Genomic DNA, 20026 nt, shown 5'->3' on the forward strand with positions numbered 1-20026 from the left:
TTATTGTTGTTATTTTTCAGGAAAAATATAGACTTGCGAATAAACAATCATTTTATTTTTCACTGTTATTTTATTTTCCCTTAAATAACACCTTCGAATCTTTGAAAAATCTATTTCGGATTCCCAATATCCTTCACCATCTACACAACTTCTGTCAACAATCGAAAGCCTCTAATCTCTCTCGGTCCATCTCTCTCCCTGATTCGAACCCTCCAATACCTAACAAACTGCAATGAGATGGAAGTTAGCAGATCACTGCAACCCTAATTTCCTGTTTGGTTTCTGGGATTCATTTTACATGCTATTTGTATGAAGCCTCCTCGGCTTGATTCCGTATTTTTCTGGTGCGTTTTGGGCTTCAAACCCTAGCTTCACTCAGCCCAATAGTTCACTCCTGGATTTCTTTTTTCTTTTTTCTCGCTTGAGCTGTGGTTTGGTTTACGGAAATGTTTAATTTATTTCTGTTGTTTTTTGTGATCTTCTTTCCGCGTCATTATTTCCCTGCTCGGGTGTAAATCACATTCCGTAGCTAATTCGCGTATTATGGTTAGGAATTGCTTTATTTGTCTAACTAATTCCTATAAATGTGGATGCACTTCCTTTTTAGCTGTATTCGGAATTTCATTATCTCTGGGTGATTTCTTCGTCTCGTCCCAGCTAAAAGGCTTTATCTAGGAAGTCATTTCGAATTCCGCTTTTTTGGAATCTTGAATCATCGGTATTTGAGTAAATGCTTAAATCTATTTATGTTTTTTTTCCCTACCATCATTCCTTTTTCGTTTGTTCTCTTTGTGATTTTTTTTCCTTTCAAATTTTAAATTTTACGTGTTTGATGAAATGTCAGATTCAGATCGTTTATTTAATTAATTTTCTCTTCATTCCTTTCGTACTGTCATGTCCGGATCCATTGCGTTTGATAGAAAAAACGAAGTAGGACTCCGTGCTGAAGACCCTGTTTTTCTTTTAGAGCCGTGTTTGGTTACTGAAAGAATGTAGGACGAAATTTTTTTCCTTTTTCACCAACATAGCCAACACAATGATTGGCGTAGTTGGGGTGCGCTCTTCGCCATATTCACCTTAATTAATCGTTTTTCTTAATCTCAAATGACGGAATAGTAATGTTAAACTTCGTTTTTATTTCCTTTTTCAACAGTTTTTCAAGGTACCAAACAGTGTGATCATGCTTTTGTTGGTTTTGCATGTATAATGTTGATTCCAGTGTATTCTATCAAAATAATTTGAATGTGGATTCGTTAGCACGTAAAATAGCTGATGCAACGAAGGGTCTTTAGCTGTAGCAGTTTGGCCTGGTCGCTGCTTTTCGTATTGAGCTAATTGGGTCCTATGCAATTGTTAATTTATTTGGTTCTTTTTCTAACGCAGATGAACTAAGGGTTTCTATAATTTTCCACGGTGATCTTCAATAATGGATGTTACGGAGATAGAGGAAAATTTGTTTGCAGCTACTGATGCCAAGGTATTGGTGCAATGTTTGGATTGAATTCAAATTACTGGTAGCTTTTACTGTGAAAAATGTTATCTGAGCATTTCTTTATTTACTTACTCTTTTATGTTTTTAGTCGGTGGAGACACGATCCTATATACGTGGGGCTGGTTAATGTATTTTCATAATTCTAAATATATCGGTTGTGCCTGTATGTGTGTATGCCCCCCCTTTTTTTTGCGCATATATGTGTGTGCATGCCCTATTATGGTTATTTAAGGAAACTATATAGTTGATACTTTGGCGCTTCAGTTTTTCCTTTGTCATGGTGATTAGCATCTGGAGTGGGGTTCTAGATGAAGTCATGTACAAGGCATTTTCAGAATTACTTTTATTTAGCTGGTGAAAATTGTATCTAAAATTTTGTACTTGGTTTCCTTCATAGATAATTAATTCTAATTTCCTGAAAAAAATGACTGACAAGTTGACATTATACTTGGTCTATGAGTTTGGTGAGAATTTGGTCATCTAGTTTGTACTATAAGTTGGTTCTTCTCCTACGAGGGTTTCCTTATTTTGGACTGCAGTCGTATAGAATTGTTGGATTTGCTATTAACTTTTTGAAGTTCATACTTCGAATACAGTTCCATAACACTGGGTAATTAGCTCACATTATTTTTCTTATGCAGTTACATGGAGAAATGTGCAAGACACTCTCTGCGATATATTGCAAAGTAATATCAATTTTCCCATCTTTGGAAGCAGCACGCCCAAGGAGCAAATCTGGCATTCAGGCATTGTGCGCATTGCACGTAGCACTTGAGAAGGCGAGGAATGTTCTTCAACACTGCTCAGAATGCAGTAAACTATATCTGGTATGATTATTTATTGGATTAACATATTTTATAGTGGGAATGTGTTCAACTATAATACAGTGAGCTAATTTCCTTTTTATATTCAATCTATTAGGTAGAGTAATAACTATGCATTCTTTGTTCTTTGTTCTTATTTCTGTAAATTTATTTTTTAGCCGAGGATTTTTTAGTGATATAATCTTTCTTATTGTGCAGGCTATAACTGGGGATTCTGTTCTTTTAAAGTTTGAGAAGGCAAGATGTGCACTTGAAGATAGCCTCAAGCGTGTTGACGATATTGTCCCAGAATCAATTGGATGCCAGGTAATTATTATTGAAGTTCTCATGTGCTGGATTTAAGCTTCTTTTTTAATATACTTCAGACGTTGCTCACATGCTGGATGGTCCTCTAAATGATTCTGGTGCATATTTGTAGTTAATGGGTTTTGGCTTCATGCTAATAAGACTACCCTTTTCTTTAGGGGTCATATTTATAAATAACCATAAATGATCCTTCTTGTTGATATTGTGGTATTTTGTTGCTATTTAGTATTTTTGACACCTTTTGTATGAATTTCCATTTAGATTCAGGAGATTGTGAGTGAACTTGAGGGTACTGTGTTCTCGCTCGAGCCATTAGAGAAGCAAGTTGGTGATGAAATTATTGCACTGCTCCAACAGGGGAAAAAATTCAACAACAGTAATGACAGTAATGAGCTAGAATGCTTTCACCAGGCTGCTACTAGGCTTGGAATAACCTCTTCTAGAGCAGCTCTTTCAGAGAGAAGAGCTCTCAAGAAACTCATAGAAAGAGCTCGTGCAGAGGAAGACAAGAGGAAGGAATCAATTGTGGCTTATCTTTTACACCTAATGAGAAAGTACTCCAAATTATTTAGAAGTGAGTTCTTTGATGATAATGATTCGCAAGGTTCCACACCTTGTTCTCCCACTGTTCAGGGCTCTCTTGATGATGGTGGACCTGGTGGCAATGGTCATGCCTTTGAACGGCACCTATCAAAACTTGGTTCTTTTAATTTCAAGCCAAACAACAGGAGATCAGGGCAGATGCCGCCTGAAGAATTGAGGTGTCCAATATCATTACAGCTTATGCATGATCCAGTGATCATTGCTTCTGGGCAAACATATGAAAGGATCTGCATTGAGAAATGGTTTGGTGATGGGCATAACACCTGCCCAAAGACTCAACAGAACCTCTCACATCTCTCATTGACCCCTAATTACTGTGTTAAAGGTCTCATTGCTAGTTGGTGTGAACAGAATGGAGTTTCTATTCCTGATGGTCCCCCCGAGTCTCTTGACCTCAACTATTGGAGGCTGGCGTTGTCCGAGTCAGAATCTACAAATTCAAGAGCTATGGACAGTGTTGGGTCTTGCAAGTTGAAGGGGGTTAAGGTTGTTCCTTTAGAGGAGAGTGGTGTCATAGAGGAGGCTGAAGGAAATGAAACAGATAGTTTGTCTCCTAAGCTGGAAGAGTGTGAGCTTGGTGTATTGGAAAGTTACCAGAATTTTCTGTCTATCTTGGATGAGGGGGAAGACTTGAGGGAAAAATGTGTGGTGGTAGAGCAAATAAGGTTGCTGCTGAAGGATGACGAGGAGGCTAGGATTTTTATGGGAGCCAATGGGTTTGTGGAAGCTCTTTTGCGATTTCTAGGGTCAGCTGTGCATGAAGGGAATGCAATGGCTCAGGAAAGTGGAGCCATGGCTCTTTTCAACCTATCTGTCAACAATATCAGGTATGCATTCTTGTTCAATGTTTCTGGAGTTTTACAATATCAAGCATGACCATTGGCCATATATTTATGGAAGCATGGCAGAATTTATGGGAGTTATGACAGTACTAAAACATTAAGATGGTCCTGCAAAGAACTAAACCATATATTTTTTTTTTTGATAAGTAGAACTAAACCATATTTATAGATGTGATCTGTTCGAATCCCCCAACAGGCACTTTAGTTGAATTAATTTACTGGTAAAAAAATTACAGGCATGATCTGGTTGCCAACTCATCTTTATCTTTGTTTCGCCTGATTCATATATTTATTCTATTATCAGTGTCATAAACTGATCACCTAAAAAAAAGTGTTATAAATTGATCAAAATTACAATGATCCAGTTATAATGAAATTTTGTACTTGAACTTTCCTTACCATCTTTATTATCATGGCAAGTACTATTTATCATCATATAATTTTCTTCCTGTTTATTGTTCGAAATGCAAAAGAGTCAACTTGCTAATGCTTTTGGGTGATCTGGCTTATATAACTAGTTGTGGATCTAATTTCCCCTCAATTGTCTTCTTGTGCTCCTTAATGGCAGGTTGGTTGTCGAGGCTAAGTTTTATTTTCCTTTTTGGTTTAATGTCAATTCTTTCCAGGAAAGACATGGAGATTGTAATTTTTAAAAGCTGGCATTAGTTTGAATTTTCACTTGTGCTTACGGACGTCATTTTCAGAGTGCTTTCAGAATTTTGACCGTATGATCTATGAATCATAAGTTTTCTCTTAGCTGATTTTATTCTTTTTCAATTTCTTTCAAAAGAATGTGTCACCCTTTTTTATTTTTTTATTTTTTTATTTTGAAAAAAAAACAAAAACACCATGGGTGCAAGTGTCTTTGTATGCCAAAGCATTCGTTGCAATCTCCATGCATCCTTAGGACTTAGATTTGGATAATGAGTTGAGTTGAGATGAGAGTTGAAAGTTGAATAAAATATTGTTAGAATATAATTTTTTAATATTATTTTTTTTTTGAGATTTAAAAAAGTTGAATTATTTGTTATATTCTGTTTGAAAGTTTGAGAAAGTTGTAATGATGTGATGTAATGATTAGATGAGATGAGTTGAGATGGTTTTTGAATCCAAGTGAGGCTAATTACATTACATTTGCTATATCATTATTTTTATCAATTTCATGTTGGGTTTTAATTGTGTTTTGTTCTAAGTTTAGGTGTACTCTCTTGTATACTACCTGTGTGAATCCAAGTGAGGCTAATTACATTACGTTTGCTATATCATTATTTTTATCAATTTCAGATTTTACTGGCCTCAGTTTCCATGATTTTTTTGTATCTATTTCTAGCTCTTAAATTGTATGCACATATATACTTCCAGCATACCTGGGCTATGCCCATCTTTATCTCAATAAAATTACTTATTACCTATCAAAAAAAAAATTATTTTTATCAATTTCTTGTTTGGTTTTGATTGTGTTTTGCTCTAAGTTTAGGTTTTACTTCTCATGTATACTACCTGTGTACTTTGGGCTATGCATATTTACTTAGAATAAAATTCTCTTATTAATTATAAAAAGAATTATTTTATCAATTGTTAGAAGCTAGTGTTTTATTTATAATAATTTGAAACCCTTATATGGGTTTGGTCCGTTAACTTGTTTGGCATATTAAACTTCTTGCCTGTGTGTGTTTGTTTGCTTTTTTGGGAGCTACATTTTGCACACATAAACAGTCGGATCTTAAGTGAGGGTGTAAATAGATATGGTAGTTTAGGATATATTTTCATTCGTTTACAAATTCATAAACTATGAAGATCTTTAAAAAAATTTGATGTAATTGCTATTTTTGAATTTTTCTGTTTCAGAAATAAGGAAATGATGTTTGCGGCAGGAGTAATTTCATTGTTGGAGGAGATGATCTCTAACCCCAATTCCCAAGGATCTGCCACAGCACTGTACCTGAATCTGTCCTTCGTCGAAGGAGCAAAGTCTGTCATCGGTTCAAGTCGGGCTGTCCCTTTCTTAACCCAGATCCTTCTAACAAATCCTGAACCCCAGTGCAAGCTTGATGCCCTCTATGCCCTCTATAATCTCTCCACTCTTCCCTCCAATATTCCGAATCTCCTTTCAGCTGGCATTGTCAGTGGCCTCCAATCCCTTCTTTCAGCCTCTGGTGATCACACGTGGGCGGAAAAAGTCATTGCTGTCCTTATAAACCTGGCTTCATGTCAGTCGGGAAAGAATGAAATTGTATCCGCACCTGGCCTTATTAGTGGACTAGCAACAATGCTGGACATTGGTGAACCTATTGAACAGGAGCAAGCAACCTCATGTCTCTTTATTTTGTGCAAAGGAAATGAGAAATGCAGTCAAATGGTTTTACGAGAAGGGGTAATACCTGCACTGGTGTCAATCTCAGTGAATGGAACCTCGAGGGGGAGAGAGAAAGCTCAGAAACTTTTGATGGTGTTTAGGGAGCAGCGACAACGAGACCAACCGCCTACCGAGATGCATCAGCTGGCTGAAAATAGTGAAAAGCCCATGCCTGCCCTGGAATCAAATCCACTCTGTAAATCAATCTCAAGACGAAAGATGGGTAAAGCATTTAGCTTCTTCCGGAAAAGCAAGAGCTATTCAGTTTATCAATGTTAGGCTGTATCTGTTGTAAATTTCCGTTGTATCATCCTTTTCATTTCTTCTGTCCTGTTTCCATGGGCATCACCTTTTGTTTTCATAGAGAAGAGATGTACAGGCCCCTGTAATTTATGGAATTTTTGCCTCCTTTAATTTTGGTCTTCCCTCTTGCCGGTTGTGGGAAAGGATTACGTGGACTGAGTATGTCAATTCAAGCCCTGGGTTGGTTCAAAAGAATCTAGTGTGTCTGGATGTGAAATTCGATGTGCAAGTTCTCGAATGTAGGACTGTCATCGCCAAACGTAGGATGAGAAGTTAAACCGAACATCACAGAGACCCCTTCTCTACATCATCAATAACCACAAACCACATTTATATTTTTATTGTATTATTTACTTTATTCTTTATTAAATTAAAAAAATTCTTCTATTTATCATTCATATATCACACATTTAGTAAGAAAAAAAAAAATTATCTATAGTGAATGGTAGAGGAATGATGAATATAATTTTTTATTTTATTTATTTGCAAAAGTAAACTAAAAAGAAACCGAACCTAAACACAAAACAATAAAAGGACCCATTATTTCAAAATGGAATAAGTAATGTGTCCTTCCTTTCAAAGTTGAAGTAATATATATTTTTTAACTAAAATCTCCCAATTACCTCAACCGCTCAGTGATAAATTCAACTACCTTTGAATTGATAAATTGTTCTTATTGTATTTTGATTATTGGGTCCTCAAGTGTCCCAACGCTTTGCTCCCTACCACTACGAGAGGGGGATATCACTCTAAATACTTGGCAATAACCCCTCCAAATCAATCACAAATTCCAATAAATAAACTCTCTTGTCAAGTTTACCATCATTAAGCTCATCACAGGTTGTTCTCCATGTCCGGTTCAGATCCTTTTCCATCACCGTAAAAGGGCTTCAAGTTCTTTTTGCAGAGGCGTGTCACACGAGTCGGGCTGTTAATCACACAAAAACAGCTCACCATTCATCTTATACCACGTAGGAAAAAACACTGGAAGGCAAATGCACCAAGTCACAGAGAATCACAATGTATAGGCCATCATTCAAGCTGCCCTTTTCCCCTTCGCGCATAGACCTTCTCCCATTCATCTCAGCCCGACACCGACGAAGGAGGAGAGATGCACAACAATCACCTCCAAGTATTTCTTTCGTCGCTTTTTTCAGCCATTGTTCCTCTTCAAAAGCCCAGAGGTGGAGTGAAGAAGCATGCACCAGCAGAATGAAGGACTAGGTGGGTTCTCTAAGATATTGATAATCTCATAGTGACTAATGTACAAATAGCCGTAGAGAAAAACAAGAAACTAATCACAGGAGGTATAGATGTCATTGCTAGTAATGCCAAAATAATCAATGAACTTAGTTCTCCATAAGACCTTCAATCCAAAAATGAGCATGAAACCACCAAAAAAAAAAAAAAAAATAACAATGCACCAATAGAAAATTTTGCTCAATCATACGGGAAGCCTTTGTTTTTCACACCCAAAAACAGAACAACAAACTCTTCCACACCTTTTTCCTCAGCCGCAGATGACGCCAACCATAACATATTTAGAACAGAAAAAAATTTCATGGATTCAGTTTCCAAGTGCAATTCATCTACTCCAAAGAGTCCAGAAAGCACCCAAAAAATCAAAACATGATTACAACAATAAATAAAAGAAGAAAACAAAAAGAAAAAAAAGAAAAAGTGAAACTACAAAGATCTGCTACTTCTATATGATATAGGATCTAGCCTAGAACAAAATAAATTACTTATATAGCGTTTAGATCTTCGTGCTTTGGGGAGGGGAAAATCATTGCTTATTCCAAATATCAAATCTGTTTTCTTCCTCTCAATCCGATCTTCAAGTTTCAAAAGCATCAATCATCTCTATATGTAGAGCAAGAAATAGGTGCACCTGCTTTAGCATTCTTCAGACCCTGTGAAGTGTGAGGGGGTCACTGGGTTTCGGAGGGCACGGGGAGAAGATTTGGGGAGTTTTGTGGGTTCCATCCGTCGTGGCTCAGGGGGTCGACGTTCGTCCGTCGCAGATCTTGGGGTTTAGCTCCGTCGTGGCTATATAGGGTAGAGTGTCGCGGCTCCAACAAGGTGGGTGTTCTGGGTTTGGTGGAATATGAATAGGGCAGAAGATTTGGGGGTTGAGCGTGTGTGTAGTGCGAAGGGAGGGCATTTCAATCTGGAAAAATTCTTCTTATTATCCTCACACTTCACACACCACATTTATTTTAATTTTTTTTTATTTTTTCTATAATAAATATGTAGTGTGTAGATGATAAATAAAATAATTTAATTAATTTAATAAGAATAAAATGAAATAAAAAATAAAAAAATAAAAAATATTATTTTAATATATAAAGTGTGTGGTGTAGGATGATGTGTAGCATTTTCCTTCAATCTGATGTAGTGCTCTCACAATATTGCTGTGATAGGAAGTCTAGGTGTCACTATATTATTGGTGGGCTGTTATTTGGATAAAATAAGCCTGACCGGTTCTAAGAATTTCTCTTCTTTTTGTCATGCTTAGAATATGGGTCCAAAAAATACTTCTGCAGTATGATGTTCCATTATAACCAAGACATTTTATTAATTTCATAATCTTAGAACCCTCGTGTCCATGAGGCTCTGTTCGGTCGATATTGTTGTTTTTTTTTCTTGGCTGGCTGTTCAAAGATTCAACTGACCACCATTTGTATAACGTCGTACACTTACATAGGATATATGACACGTATTATTGTCTCCTTTAACTGTTAGTTATATGCATAAATTGCCGACAGTAAGTCCCACATCGAAATGGAGTAAGAAGGAATATGCTGAGACGCTTTATTTATAGAACAACACTGCGCACGCTGCAACATACTTACCTGGACGGGGTCAATGGGTGATCAAGAAGGCCCATGGCCTAGGTCAGTGACCTCCATTGCACTCGCGGAGGGGTGCTGCTCTAAGGTCTGCCCAAAGTGGCAGAGCCTACGTCATAATTTGTGATAGCGGGGGCCTGCGTTCGCGCGGCCCCTGTTGCAGTTCTAGTTCAAAACTTCTCTCAGCTATGTGTTGTTGGACGTTGAGCCATTGTGGATTGTACGTTATTGCAATTTTTATTTAGCAGGTATTGTGTTTGATAAAATGTCATGGAACACACTGTGACTAGTCCAAAAATATTGTTGATTGCTGGTTCGTTCACGTCTAGAATAACTCTGTGACTGGTTCATGGGTTACTGACGAAAATTTCAAGAATTGTGGATCAGTAGGGAGAGAGACGTGTTCAATACACAACAACGGATTTATTTTATAAAAAGCGTAGTATATATAACTATTATAAGGCAATCTGTAACAAAGACGAGTGAGAGACGGCTCAAATCATACGAACGGCTTTCCATATGTATATGTATGCATGTATATATATATATATTTATATATTGTCTCTCATCGCTTGCCTTTACCTCTCCTTGCTTTCCTTGACTTCTTCTTCTTACCTACTTCCTCCATTTTCGGGCTTCGTTTGTCTTCTTCATTGACTGCTCCTCCTCCTTCGAATTTGGATTCTTCAACACATTTCATCTGCTGCTTCTGATGGAGGGATGCAACCAGTCCTGCAAGGGAAATATCAGGATCTTCATTTTTCATCAGCTCTTCTGCAACCTCTGCTGGGGTGACCTCCACCTCCTCTATTAGCCCTTCAATTTCATTGAAAAGGCTGTGACTTTGGATCCTTAGGTAGTTGGAAGCAAGGATCTCGAAACCGCATGGAGTGCAATAGGACATGTGGATGTGCATGTCCATGCGGCCTGGTCTCAACAATGCAGGGTCTAGTCTCTCTTTGTGGTTGGTTGTGAACACTATTATTCTCTCATCTCCACAGCTTGACCACAGTCCATCAATAAAATTTAGCAGCCCGGATAGTGTTAGCTGTCAATTAGAGTCAATAGTTCAATCAATTACTCCCATGGTCGATCCTACGTGTTTTGCTGGGTATTTTGAAGCGATGCAAGATGAGTTACAATATATAAACTCACCTTGCTGTCGGTTTGATTGAATTCTCCGTACTGTCGGTCCTGTAACTCAATGCTACAGTCAATATCCTCAATTACAAGAATAGATCGATTTGCAGTAGAGACTAAAAGTCTCCTAAGCTCTGAATTGCTACCTAAATTTGTAAGCTCCAAATCATAGATGTCAAATTTCAGGTAATTAGCCATGGCGGCTATCAAGCTTGACTTGCCTGTACCAGGAGGGCCATATAGCAGATACCCACGTTTCCATGCCTTTCCCACTCTCCTGTAGAATTCCTTCCTTTTCACAAACCTGTCCAAGTCATCCATCAGCTCCTTCTTCAGCTTTGGATCCATAGCCAGTGTGTGAAAAGTGGATGGGTGGTCAAGATTGACTGATCCCCATGGGCCCCCACCATACTCTCCATTGAAGCTTCCCAATGAATAGAGTTTCACCACCTTGTTTTCTTCCTTGATGTCTTTTGCTCTGTCCACTACATATGGCAGGTAAGTGCTGAGTGCCTTGTCCTTGTATTTCTTGGGGAAACTGAGATGAAGTGATCTACGTTCAGACTTTTCTGTTGATTCGGTATAGCTTTCACAATCATAATAAGATTTCTGGGATTCAGTACAAACGAATTCCCATGTGAAATGGATTCCCTCGAATATATCATGAATCTGCTCTCCTCTGTTGATTGTGATGGAGAGGCACTTCTCACGCGGGGCCTTAGAAACTTTCAGCTTCTCGATCGTGGGGGTGATTCTTGTGCTTAAATAGACTTCAGAATTCTGGTATACTTCATTTACGGAAAACCCATTATATTCATCGATGATGAGAATCATTTGAGAAGAGAGAGTACCGAAAAGGCGTCCAAGCCTGGAGTAGAGTTTCTCTTGGAGTTGTTGGGGTATGAGTTGGCTGCTCATGGTCTTGACCTCGCTGATCATACTCCGGACCAGCATTGCGGATGCAGAGAAGGCGGCATATGTTGATAGAATAGATGTTGTTGAAGGCATGCTTGTTAGAAACGACATGCTTGGTGATGTAAAGATATGCTGGCAAACTGTTTGAATCGGGGATTGCTTTTTTGGCTTGTGGACTTCCCCAATTGCTTGGTGAGTTAACAATTCTGGGTAGAGGGCTTTTATAGGAAGAAAACAGGGGGATGAGGCTTCCATTCGAAGCTAATGCTAGAAAGCTTCCACCAAAATTTTCAAGCCGAGTCAAGTACAGGCTAGCTAGGCGTTTGCATTGAGAAATACTCTCAATTCTCTCGTCTTATTTGATTATTATAATTTTTTAAATAATTACGTAAAATATAATAAATAATTTAATTTTTTAAATCTCAATTCAACTTTTAAAACAATAATATTATTAAAAAAATAATATTTTAATAAATATTTTATTCAACTTTTATTTAAAATCATTTTATCTCATCATACTATGCAAACAACCCATCTCCTACTCTATCGTCTTTTTTATCTTTAGATGTAACGTTAAATAATTTAAAAACTATTTATCGTGTTTTATTTGTTTAGTAATTATTTAAAGTCACAATAAAATGTTGATTGTCATTTTTTTCATAAATATGATTGTAATTATCATTTCATCATCCCTTGATTGATGTAGGAGGAATTCATATTAACATAAAATAACGTGTAACTATCATAACTATCAGTAGCATGAGAGGTTAATTACAATTGAAAAATGATAAACACAAGTTATATTTCACACAAAAAAAAAAAAAAAAAAAAAAAAAAAGAAGAAGCTTCCCTAGCAATTCTTGTAGACAACAAGCTTATTAACCTTGTTTTCTCTATGTATAAATATAAAATCATATATATTAGAAATTATCTTTATCATTCAAGAAAAACTTCCATATTAGATTATGCATATGTGAGTCAAAATAATAATAAAATATTATTTTTTATTATTATTAATTTTTTTTTTTAAATTATTATTATTTATTTATATTTTATAATTAGCACCCACTACGTGTATTTGGCATTAATGATACAAATATAATAATAAAAAGATATAATTTTTTATATATTATATTTAAAATAATAAAATGATAAAAAAGTAATATATTATAATAATAAAATTAAGGTGAAGGTGAAGGTTCTGTTGTTGAGATTGGGAGAAGAGGAAATGGTTGAGAGAGAGAGAGAGTGGGAGGGGAAAGAAAAAATTAATGAAATAACATTTGAAGAGTGAATAGTGTATCTCGTATTGACACTGTTTATAGTTTGTAAATATTTCTATATGCACAACCTAATATAGTCAATTTAATGGTCTAGTTATGTAAATATGTATTTATATTTGTATATAGATAAACTAATGCCAATGTTATGAGAAAAACATTACTCCCACCTATAAAACTCACTGTTTTGGTTTCATTTTTTATTTTTTTTATTTAATGATTAAGAAAATATTTTTTTAATGAATTTTTAATTTTTAATTTTTTTTGCAAATGTTCAAGGGATTTAAAAAAATATTTGATAAAAAATAAAAAAAAATTTGGACGTTGGATGGCTCCTCCCGGTGGGAGTAGCACTGCCCATATTATCCCACATTAAAACGGAGCATGAAGGACCACGCCAAGGCGCTCATATATAAGGGAAAGCACGGGTCCTATAGAACATACTTACCTGGACGGGGTCAATGGGTGATCAAGAAGGCCCATGGCCTAGGTCAGTGACCTCCATTGCACTCTCGGAGGGGTGCTGCCCTAAGGTCTGCCCAAAGTGGCAGAGCCTACGTCATAATTTGTGGCAGTGGGGGCCTGCGTTCGCGCGGCCCCCGTTCCAAATTCCATTCGAAAATTTTTCTTGTGGGTCTCTCTTTCCTTCGCATGTGAGGTGCTTGATAAAATGCCATGCCGTCTGTGTTTAATTGAATGATGTTTATCTACTATTATAGCACGAGTTGATATATTCCCAATTATTTCTTTACCTTTTTTGATGAGAAAGTTGTTCCCAAAAACAGAAGGGAAAGTATCAAGGAAGATTCGAACTGGTAGGTTTTGCTTCAAATGACGCATTTCAATTAATTGCATAAAACGTAAATGATCGTAGTGCATGTTTTTCTTTCTATTAGCTCAGAATTCAGATTCTCATTGCACGGAAAAGTGGACATCTTATCTTATCAATTAAACTGATAAGAATTCGTGAATTTAATGAATTATATGTTCGAACACTACTATACATTTCCTTTTGAATTCTTTTTGTTTATTTATTAAATGGAGAAACTATGAGCTTTTATTTTATTATTCATTTTCAGTTATATAACTTTTATTGGTGAATTCATCACAATTTAAAACATCCAATGGATCAAATTATAAAAGGCAAAAAAAATTAGCATTTAATCTTCTTTTTATCCCTATGAGTAATTAACGAACATATACAAAGATATATAAATCCTCGTACAAAATTCAATATATATATATTCATTCGACGCATATGGAAGTCATTTTTCCACCCAAAATTTTCCAACACAAGCTTCTCTATCAAAAGAATGGAATTCGATTCTCCGATGGTAGCTTCAGGACCACAACCCAGAAAGCTATGGACGGGTGGTACTCCTATCACCCCTAGAATGACCCAAGTTAGTCTCATTCACTGCTAACTTTGCAGCTTCCCATCATTTTACAAGGGCTCGTGCTTTTTCTTCTGATTGGGCATGGTTTTCTCCTTATCATATGCCCGAAAGATGCCGAAACCAGAAACTTCTCTTGGTAACGACCCACCTGTGTTTCTAATGATTTGTGTGTGTTGTCTGTTCCTGTTTCGTGTTCGTGATCTTATGTTACCCTTTCGCTTATGTAAGAATGAGACAAGAAACAAAAGGAGTTTAAACTACTTGGTGGACAAGTAGTTTCTGTGCTTTTCTTCTTACGGTTGGCTTTGTTTTGATGCTTTCCGTGCAAGTTCAAGTTTTGTTATTTAGTTAATGATCTTGTTTTCTGGTTAGGGAGTGTGATTTCTTTTTTTGACGTTTGAGAAGTTGTTGTGATCATTAAGCATGGATTATGGCCTAGGTTTGTCTCTCTCTCTCTCTCTCTCTCTCTCTCTCTCTCTGTTTTCAAATTTTTCCTCTCTTAATTTCAAGAATCTCGGCAAATGAGTTCGTAATTAATGATTCTGCTTTTTAGTTCCGAAGAGATTTATCTTTTTGTTACAATTCTGCTGTTCTTTAGAATTATAGGAAATGCATTTTTTATTATTTCCTTTTGTTATGTACTTTTGGAGATTCATATTATTGGTGCCTGGATATGATGCCTATAACTCGGTTGTCATACTACATACTCTTTTATGAGCTGCCTCACCCATTTGCCATACTAATTTTTCTTATTTCATTTTATATTGAAACAAGTGAGCATTAATTAATTGTAATCTTCATTGAGGTGCTAAGAACATGGTCAAACTGTAAATCATGGAAAATGAATGCAATTGCATAGATTGGGTATGCAATTGCCAACTCAAAATATATAGTTCCCTTTTTACTGTTTCAATGAAGTAAAATTTACATAAAAGAGGGTGTACTATTTGCTGTCAGGTGGTGCTTGTGTTGTTCTGAATTCATTGTGCACATTCTATACCATTGAATTCTCACAAGAAGAACAAGACATGCGTTGTTTGTGTAGGATTTGAAAGGCGGCATCTCAATAAGCATGAATCCTCCCTTTTCTTCATTTGCCAAACTTATAAATGGAATGGAATCAATTTGTTTGCAATCCGAACATTGAATCAATGTCAGCTAGCTGTGAAATTTATTGCTTGACTTAAAGAATATGTTAATATGTTATGTGTTTGCTTGATCAAGGCATACCTGGAGATGGAAGATGTTTGTTCCGGTCTGTAGTTCATGGTGCTTGCCTGAGAGCAGGGAAGCCAACTTCAAGTGATAGCCATCAGAAAGAACTTGCAGATGAGCTCAGAGCTAAAGTACAAAATAAACTCAAGTTTTTCCTAATTTCAGAAGGAGACTGATGCTTTATATGCATGTTTAGACTTTTACTGCCTTTGATTCATTGTTGAACTGTTTAATATGGCATTTGAGCAACATCTATTTCACATAAAAATTACCGTAAACTTGGTTGAATTGTTCTGATTACTAATATCTTTTGGACAAAGACTGCTTGCAAACCATCATGCCCAGTTTTGAAGAGAGCAGAAGCTAAAATTAGATTCTTTTTTTTTTATCTGCTTGCAAACCAGCACGCCCAGTTTCCTGCCTAATCACTTTTTTTGGTGCTCATGCCCCCAAATCAAATTTTTATGTGACTTATAACATTAAATGGTTTGGACAGGTTGCAGATGAGTTTGTTAAGAGGAGAGCAGAAACCGAATGGTAATTTTTCTTGAGAACGCTTTGTGGGATTACACTGTTGCTTCATTGTCAATTGGCTCCAAAATACAGTTGGGAGATTTGACTGTTGGAGGCTGTTTAAGTGGACTGCCCATTTGTTTTAAGAAGAGGATTCCCATGTTTATACCATACTATTATGATTGGAGACTTTTAAATTATGGAATCCACCAAACCTGATGATTTACTTCCTGTTGTAGCAATTGAAATAAACTTCAACCCTCATGCAAGTTTTCAAGTCTTCAATTCACTGGCAGGTTTCTTGAAGGTGATTTTGACAACTATGTTGTAGAGATGCGACAGCCTCACACTTGGGGTGGAGAGCCTGAGTTGCTGATGGCCTCTCATGTCCTACAGTAAGTTCTTTTTCTTATCTCTAAAACTCTTCCTCAATTTTATAGTTCGCTCATTCTTGCTTGCTACTTACGAAAATCCCAATAACTAGAGTATGGCCAGGGGTGTTCTCATAGAGGCCTGTAGAAAATGATCTGTACCAGATTGCCCAGTGTTTATGGGTTTTTGGCATTGCGTTATCATATAAAATTTTCCCTTTGTAGGATGCCAATCACTGTTTACATGAAGGACAAGAAATCTGGTAGCCTCAAAATCATAGCCGAGTATGGTCAGGAGTATGGCAAGGATAACCCTATCCGTGTTCTTTATCATGGATATGGACACTATGATGCATTGCGGAACCCAATTGGTGGTGCAGAATCCAAGTGGTGAGATCTCTTGCCTCCATGTCAGTTATTTTTCACAGCTTAACTGCATGCATTGGATTACATGATTCCAGTTTTGTGGTTTCTTTCTAGCTTGCAGATTTTAATTATTTTTAAAGCTAGTTTGAGATCACTGTTAAAGTTGCCTCGAGAACATGGATATTATATTGTTCTTGATGCTCATAGATTGTCTTGTATCTGTCGTTCATCTCTACTCCATTTCGCCAGGTTGATTAATGTATTCATGTCTCATAGGGCCTTTTAAAGGGGTGTTTATGATTTAATTTATGCAACAGTTTATTATAAGTACAGATACAGCATATTGATTAAATAGTAGTGATAAATCTCATGAGTTTTTTTGTGGGTTATTGGCAGGTACAAGAAAAAATAAAGGGATGGAAGTAGAATATGGGATCGTCTTAGGAATCTTGAAGTGTACCCTGTGGTGCCTGCAAAATGCTAAAAGAGAACGGTTCTCTATTTGATGTTGGAAACAGTATCATTCTTAATGGATTTAAAATCATCTCCAATAAAACTCTGAACTTTGTTCTGCAAATGAAATTGCAGTCATGCCGTTTCCAGGTGTGGATAATGAATTTGTCACGGCCACCGGTGCATTCTAATTTTGTTCAATTTGCTAGGGAACATGAAATTCTGTTGAATTGGAGGACGGTCTATCATATATGATCACAGTAACAACGACCTAGGTAGGATGGTTTTCAAGATATGATCCTTCAAAGTATTAATAATTCACCGGATAAAGCACAAATCATTTAACAAATGAAACGTCATCGCACCAACTAGGAGAAAAAGCAATACAAAATTCAATCCCTTTGGAATGTAGCACTTGCACAAGAAAATAATAACTAGGATAAGGGCCAGATTAATAAGAGAGAATGGTAAACAAAGTCTGTGTAAAGGTGAAAATAAGTATGAAAATTGCAGCTATGAATGAAGAAATCGACCATGGATTCCTGAAATAATCACGCATCAAGGTTGCTCTCCATCTAGGCCATCGAGATCTATAATACTCGTTAATATTATGAACTATCCCACCATAGTAGAATTCGGAGATGAGTGTGTCATTGTACAGCCTGTTGAAGAGAAGGGAAATGTCTTCCGTGCTCAAGGCATGCACAACAATATCTTCATCACAAAGCAAGTCCGCATCCTTGCTGCTGTTGATGAGGCAGTCCAAGAATACTGCATAAGACGTGAATTGATCCATGCAATGGCGGTCACACTGCTCATATGCTATAAGATTTCTGAACAAAGATTCCGAATTCCCCCGGATTTTAATGGGAGGGATCTCAAATGCTCCCCTACTGAACTTGATGTTCAAGATGTCATCAGGAGTTCCCTTCTTGAATTTGACTCCAGCCTGCAAGAGATCCGTCACTGGAGGAAACAGCTCCAAGTTTGTGTTTTGAGGAATTCTACCCCCGGACGAGGAAAGCAAGCAACTGTGCAATAAGTCAAGAATATGCTTGACTTCGCGGCCATTTGATCTGTATTCGGCTGGCACTGTCATCAGCATCATCGTCTCAAAGAACTTGAGAACAAGTTTCTCGAGAAAATCGGGTTCCTGTTCGCTGGTAGATGCTGTTAGCTCAGATAAACGACGGAGAACAAACCAGGGAATTTGGTTCTCCATCAAAATCAAGTCATGATAAAGGTTTTCAAACATCCAGGACGTGTTAAATATAGGATCATCTGCGGCTCTTGGGGCTATGTATGCATCTTTACGAAAGAGCTCAAGGAGGAAGCAACCATCAACAACTAAATTCTCAATGAACTTTTCCTCGTTGAGCTTGAATGGATTTGCATAACAATCACGTGCACGCTTCTGCAACTGTCTGATGCTCTCAACAATGTGCACCAAACATTCATCTGGAGGCAGTGGAAACCTTTTGAGGAGGGAATCCAGATACCACATTTTTATTTCCTCCATGGGAGCTAGTCTTTTAGTGCCATGGTGGTAGGGACCGATTGAGACTATGTTAGGATCATAAACATTCTCATTACGCCGACGAAGTTTCTGAGGGACTCTGAAAATGCTGCTTACTGGCAAGGAAGGTGAGTTATCTCGCAGCTTTTCACCGATGGATGAGGCTAACATTCTATTTAAGGCTGACATTTCAATTGAAACCTGCGCAGTTTTATCTCTCTCTCCCATCGTATTCTCTCAAGCAACTTTCCAAGCCCACCAAAAGCTATCAGGAGAGCAAGAAAGCAAATTACAAATAAACACCAATAAACTTGTCTAGTTATATGTGCTAGCAGAAAACCACAATATTCAATTCAAACTCAGGACAAAGTTTATCAATCCCAGCAAGAAGAAGGGAGCGTTGTGATAGGTTGCCACTATTGTGTGACTATTGTTTGGAACAAATTGAGTCTTTGGAGGTTGCCACTACTAATTGTACGTATGTTGTGATAGAGAAAAGAAATCAATGACAGAATCTGGCAAAAGCTTGCTACCCAGTAATTGCGCATCACAAACTTACCTCCTCAAAGAGAAGAGCAAGGAGAAAAGGAGATAAGGTGAAGTTCATTTATCTAAGATAAAAGGAAATTCGAATCACCATTTCGTTCCAATCAGAGCAAAGCTAAGAAATAATTGAAAGAAAAGATGGTGGCACTGACTGGAAGAAAGAAATAATTACTTACAGATTAAATACATGAGGTGCTGCCATTGAAGGTTCAGGAAAATATGACTTCGGTTGCTTAGAACGAGAAAATAAAGAGTATACAGACGACAGACAAAAAAAATTTGAATAAGATGTTGTAAGAGCCTACCTCGATTATCAATTGTGCAGCAGCTAGCTGAAAGAATCTCCCCTGCTGTAAGTGAAACTTATCAACAACTGATGCTATTTAATTAGATTTTGGCAGCCATTAAATTAAGCCGTACGTATGTGAAGGGTAGGAGCGCATACTGCAATATTGTAGGTCATAACTCATGATGTTAGGTCTAACTACTCTCCTGCCTTTATATAGACGGCTTATGTTTCTCTCTTGCAAAAGTCTAGTTATAAACATATTTGTGTATTAATATGTGCATTAATTTATTATGATTGATCAAAAAGTAAATTTTATTAAAAATAATACTAATTTAAATTTTAAATATAAAAAAAATAGTATTAATATATAAATTAGTAAGCGATTATATTTATATATAGCAAAACTTCTCTCTCTCTTGAAATATTATATAAACTTCTGTCGTGTCA

The 20026-nt window shown here is 36.8% G+C and overlaps 4 protein-coding genes and 2 non-coding genes across 14 annotated transcripts; 4 read left to right on the forward strand and 2 right to left on the reverse strand.

The window, feature by feature from the left end:
• On the forward strand, positions 1–6921 carry LOC122310565 (U-box domain-containing protein 6-like). Of its 2 annotated transcripts, none has more exons than XM_043124544.1 (6): positions 1–344; positions 1384–1477; positions 2134–2319; positions 2515–2622; positions 2884–4052; positions 5916–6921. In XM_043124544.1, exons 2-6 carry the CDS (start codon positions 1427–1429, stop codon positions 6700–6702), a joined length of 2301 nt encoding a protein of 766 aa, XP_042980478.1. In that variant the 5' UTR covers positions 1–344; positions 1384–1426; the 3' UTR covers positions 6703–6921. The 2 variants fall into 2 exon arrangements, with proteins under 2 accessions (XP_042980478.1, XP_042980479.1); XM_043124545.1 differs by lacking the exon at positions 1–344 and adding an exon at positions 414–718.
• Positions 6922–9573: 2652 nt separating this feature from the next.
• On the forward strand, positions 9574–9736 carry LOC122312259. Its single transcript, XR_006243158.1, has one exon. It is a non-coding gene; the product is annotated as a U1 spliceosomal RNA (small nuclear RNA).
• Positions 9737–9986: 250 nt separating this feature from the next.
• Positions 9987–11943, reverse strand: LOC122309467 (AAA-ATPase At3g50940-like). Its single transcript, XM_043122961.1, has 2 exons — positions 10734–11943; positions 9987–10626 (listed from the first exon to the last, which is right to left on the reverse strand). The coding sequence occupies exons 1-2, from the start codon at positions 11886–11888 to the stop codon at positions 10144–10146; spliced, it is 1638 nt and encodes a 545-aa protein (XP_042978895.1). The 5' UTR covers positions 11889–11943; the 3' UTR covers positions 9987–10143.
• A 1410-nt stretch (positions 11944–13353) lies between these two features.
• Positions 13354–13516, forward strand: LOC122312258. Its single transcript, XR_006243157.1, has one exon. It is a non-coding gene; the product is annotated as a U1 spliceosomal RNA (small nuclear RNA).
• LOC122311242 (OVARIAN TUMOR DOMAIN-containing deubiquitinating enzyme 4-like) lies at positions 13355–17419 on the forward strand. Of its 5 annotated transcripts, XM_043125707.1 has the most exons (8): positions 13357–13728; positions 14346–14446; positions 14683–14749; positions 15535–15656; positions 16022–16062; positions 16335–16433; positions 16635–16799; positions 17172–17419. In XM_043125707.1, the coding sequence occupies exons 3-8, from the start codon at positions 14734–14736 to the stop codon at positions 17185–17187; spliced, it is 459 nt and encodes a 152-aa protein (XP_042981641.1). In that variant the 5' UTR covers positions 13357–13728; positions 14346–14446; positions 14683–14733; the 3' UTR covers positions 17188–17419. The 5 variants fall into 5 exon arrangements, with proteins under 5 accessions (XP_042981640.1, XP_042981639.1, XP_042981643.1 ...); XM_043125705.1 differs by lacking the exon at positions 14683–14749 and having other exon boundaries at positions 13356–13728; XM_043125709.1 differs by lacking the exon at positions 14346–14446 and having other exon boundaries at positions 13356–13728.
• Positions 17420–17554: 135 nt separating this feature from the next.
• LOC122311240 (UPF0481 protein At3g47200-like) lies at positions 17555–19763 on the reverse strand. Of its 4 annotated transcripts, none has more exons than XM_043125702.1 (3): positions 19596–19756; positions 19304–19355; positions 17555–19009 (listed from the first exon to the last, which is right to left on the reverse strand). In XM_043125702.1, the coding sequence occupies exon 3, from the start codon at positions 18970–18972 to the stop codon at positions 17680–17682; it is 1293 nt and encodes a 430-aa protein (XP_042981636.1). In that variant the 5' UTR covers positions 18973–19009; positions 19304–19355; positions 19596–19756; the 3' UTR covers positions 17555–17679. The 4 variants fall into 4 exon arrangements, with proteins under 4 accessions (XP_042981636.1, XP_042981637.1, XP_042981634.1 ...); XM_043125703.1 differs by lacking the exon at positions 19596–19756 and adding an exon at positions 19467–19562; XM_043125700.1 differs by lacking the exon at positions 19304–19355 and having other exon boundaries at positions 19596–19763.
• Positions 19764–20026: the final 263 nt, after the last annotated feature.

The sequence above is a fragment of the Carya illinoinensis genome, chromosome 5 (genome assembly GCF_018687715.1).
Source record: "Carya illinoinensis cultivar Pawnee chromosome 5, C.illinoinensisPawnee_v1, whole genome shotgun sequence".
Lineage (NCBI taxonomy): Eukaryota > Viridiplantae > Streptophyta > Magnoliopsida > Fagales > Juglandaceae > Carya > Carya illinoinensis.

Excerpts from the sequence above, each read along its gene's own strand:
- LOC122311242 (XM_043125706.1), top strand. The coding sequence starts at position 13,674 with ATGAGAAAGTTGTTCCCAAAAACAGAAGGGAAAGTATCAAGGAAGATT. Across the intron at positions 13,729-15,534 it reads ATCAAGGAAGATTCGAACTG|GCATACCTGGAGATGGAAGA; the intron begins GTAGGTTTTGCT and ends TGCTTGATCAAG. Across the intron at positions 15,657-16,021 it reads CAGATGAGCTCAGAGCTAAA|GTTGCAGATGAGTTTGTTAA; the intron begins GTACAAAATAAA and ends TGGTTTGGACAG.
- LOC122309467 (XM_043122961.1), bottom strand. The coding sequence starts at position 11,888 with ATGGAAGCCTCATCCCCCTGTTTTCTTCCTATAAAAGCCCTCTACCCA. Across the intron at positions 10,627-10,733 it reads TCAATCAAACCGACAGCAAG|CTAACACTATCCGGGCTGCT; the intron begins GTGAGTTTATAT and ends TCTAATTGACAG.
- LOC122311240 (XM_043125700.1), bottom strand. The coding sequence starts at position 18,972 with ATGGGAGAGAGAGATAAAACTGCGCAGGTTTCAATTGAAATGTCAGCC.
- LOC122310565 (XM_043124544.1), top strand. The coding sequence starts at position 1,427 with ATGGATGTTACGGAGATAGAGGAAAATTTGTTTGCAGCTACTGATGCC. Across the intron at positions 2,623-2,883 it reads CAGAATCAATTGGATGCCAG|ATTCAGGAGATTGTGAGTGA; the intron begins GTAATTATTATT and ends ATTTCCATTTAG. Across the intron at positions 4,053-5,915 it reads CTATCTGTCAACAATATCAG|AAATAAGGAAATGATGTTTG; the intron begins GTATGCATTCTT and ends TTTCTGTTTCAG.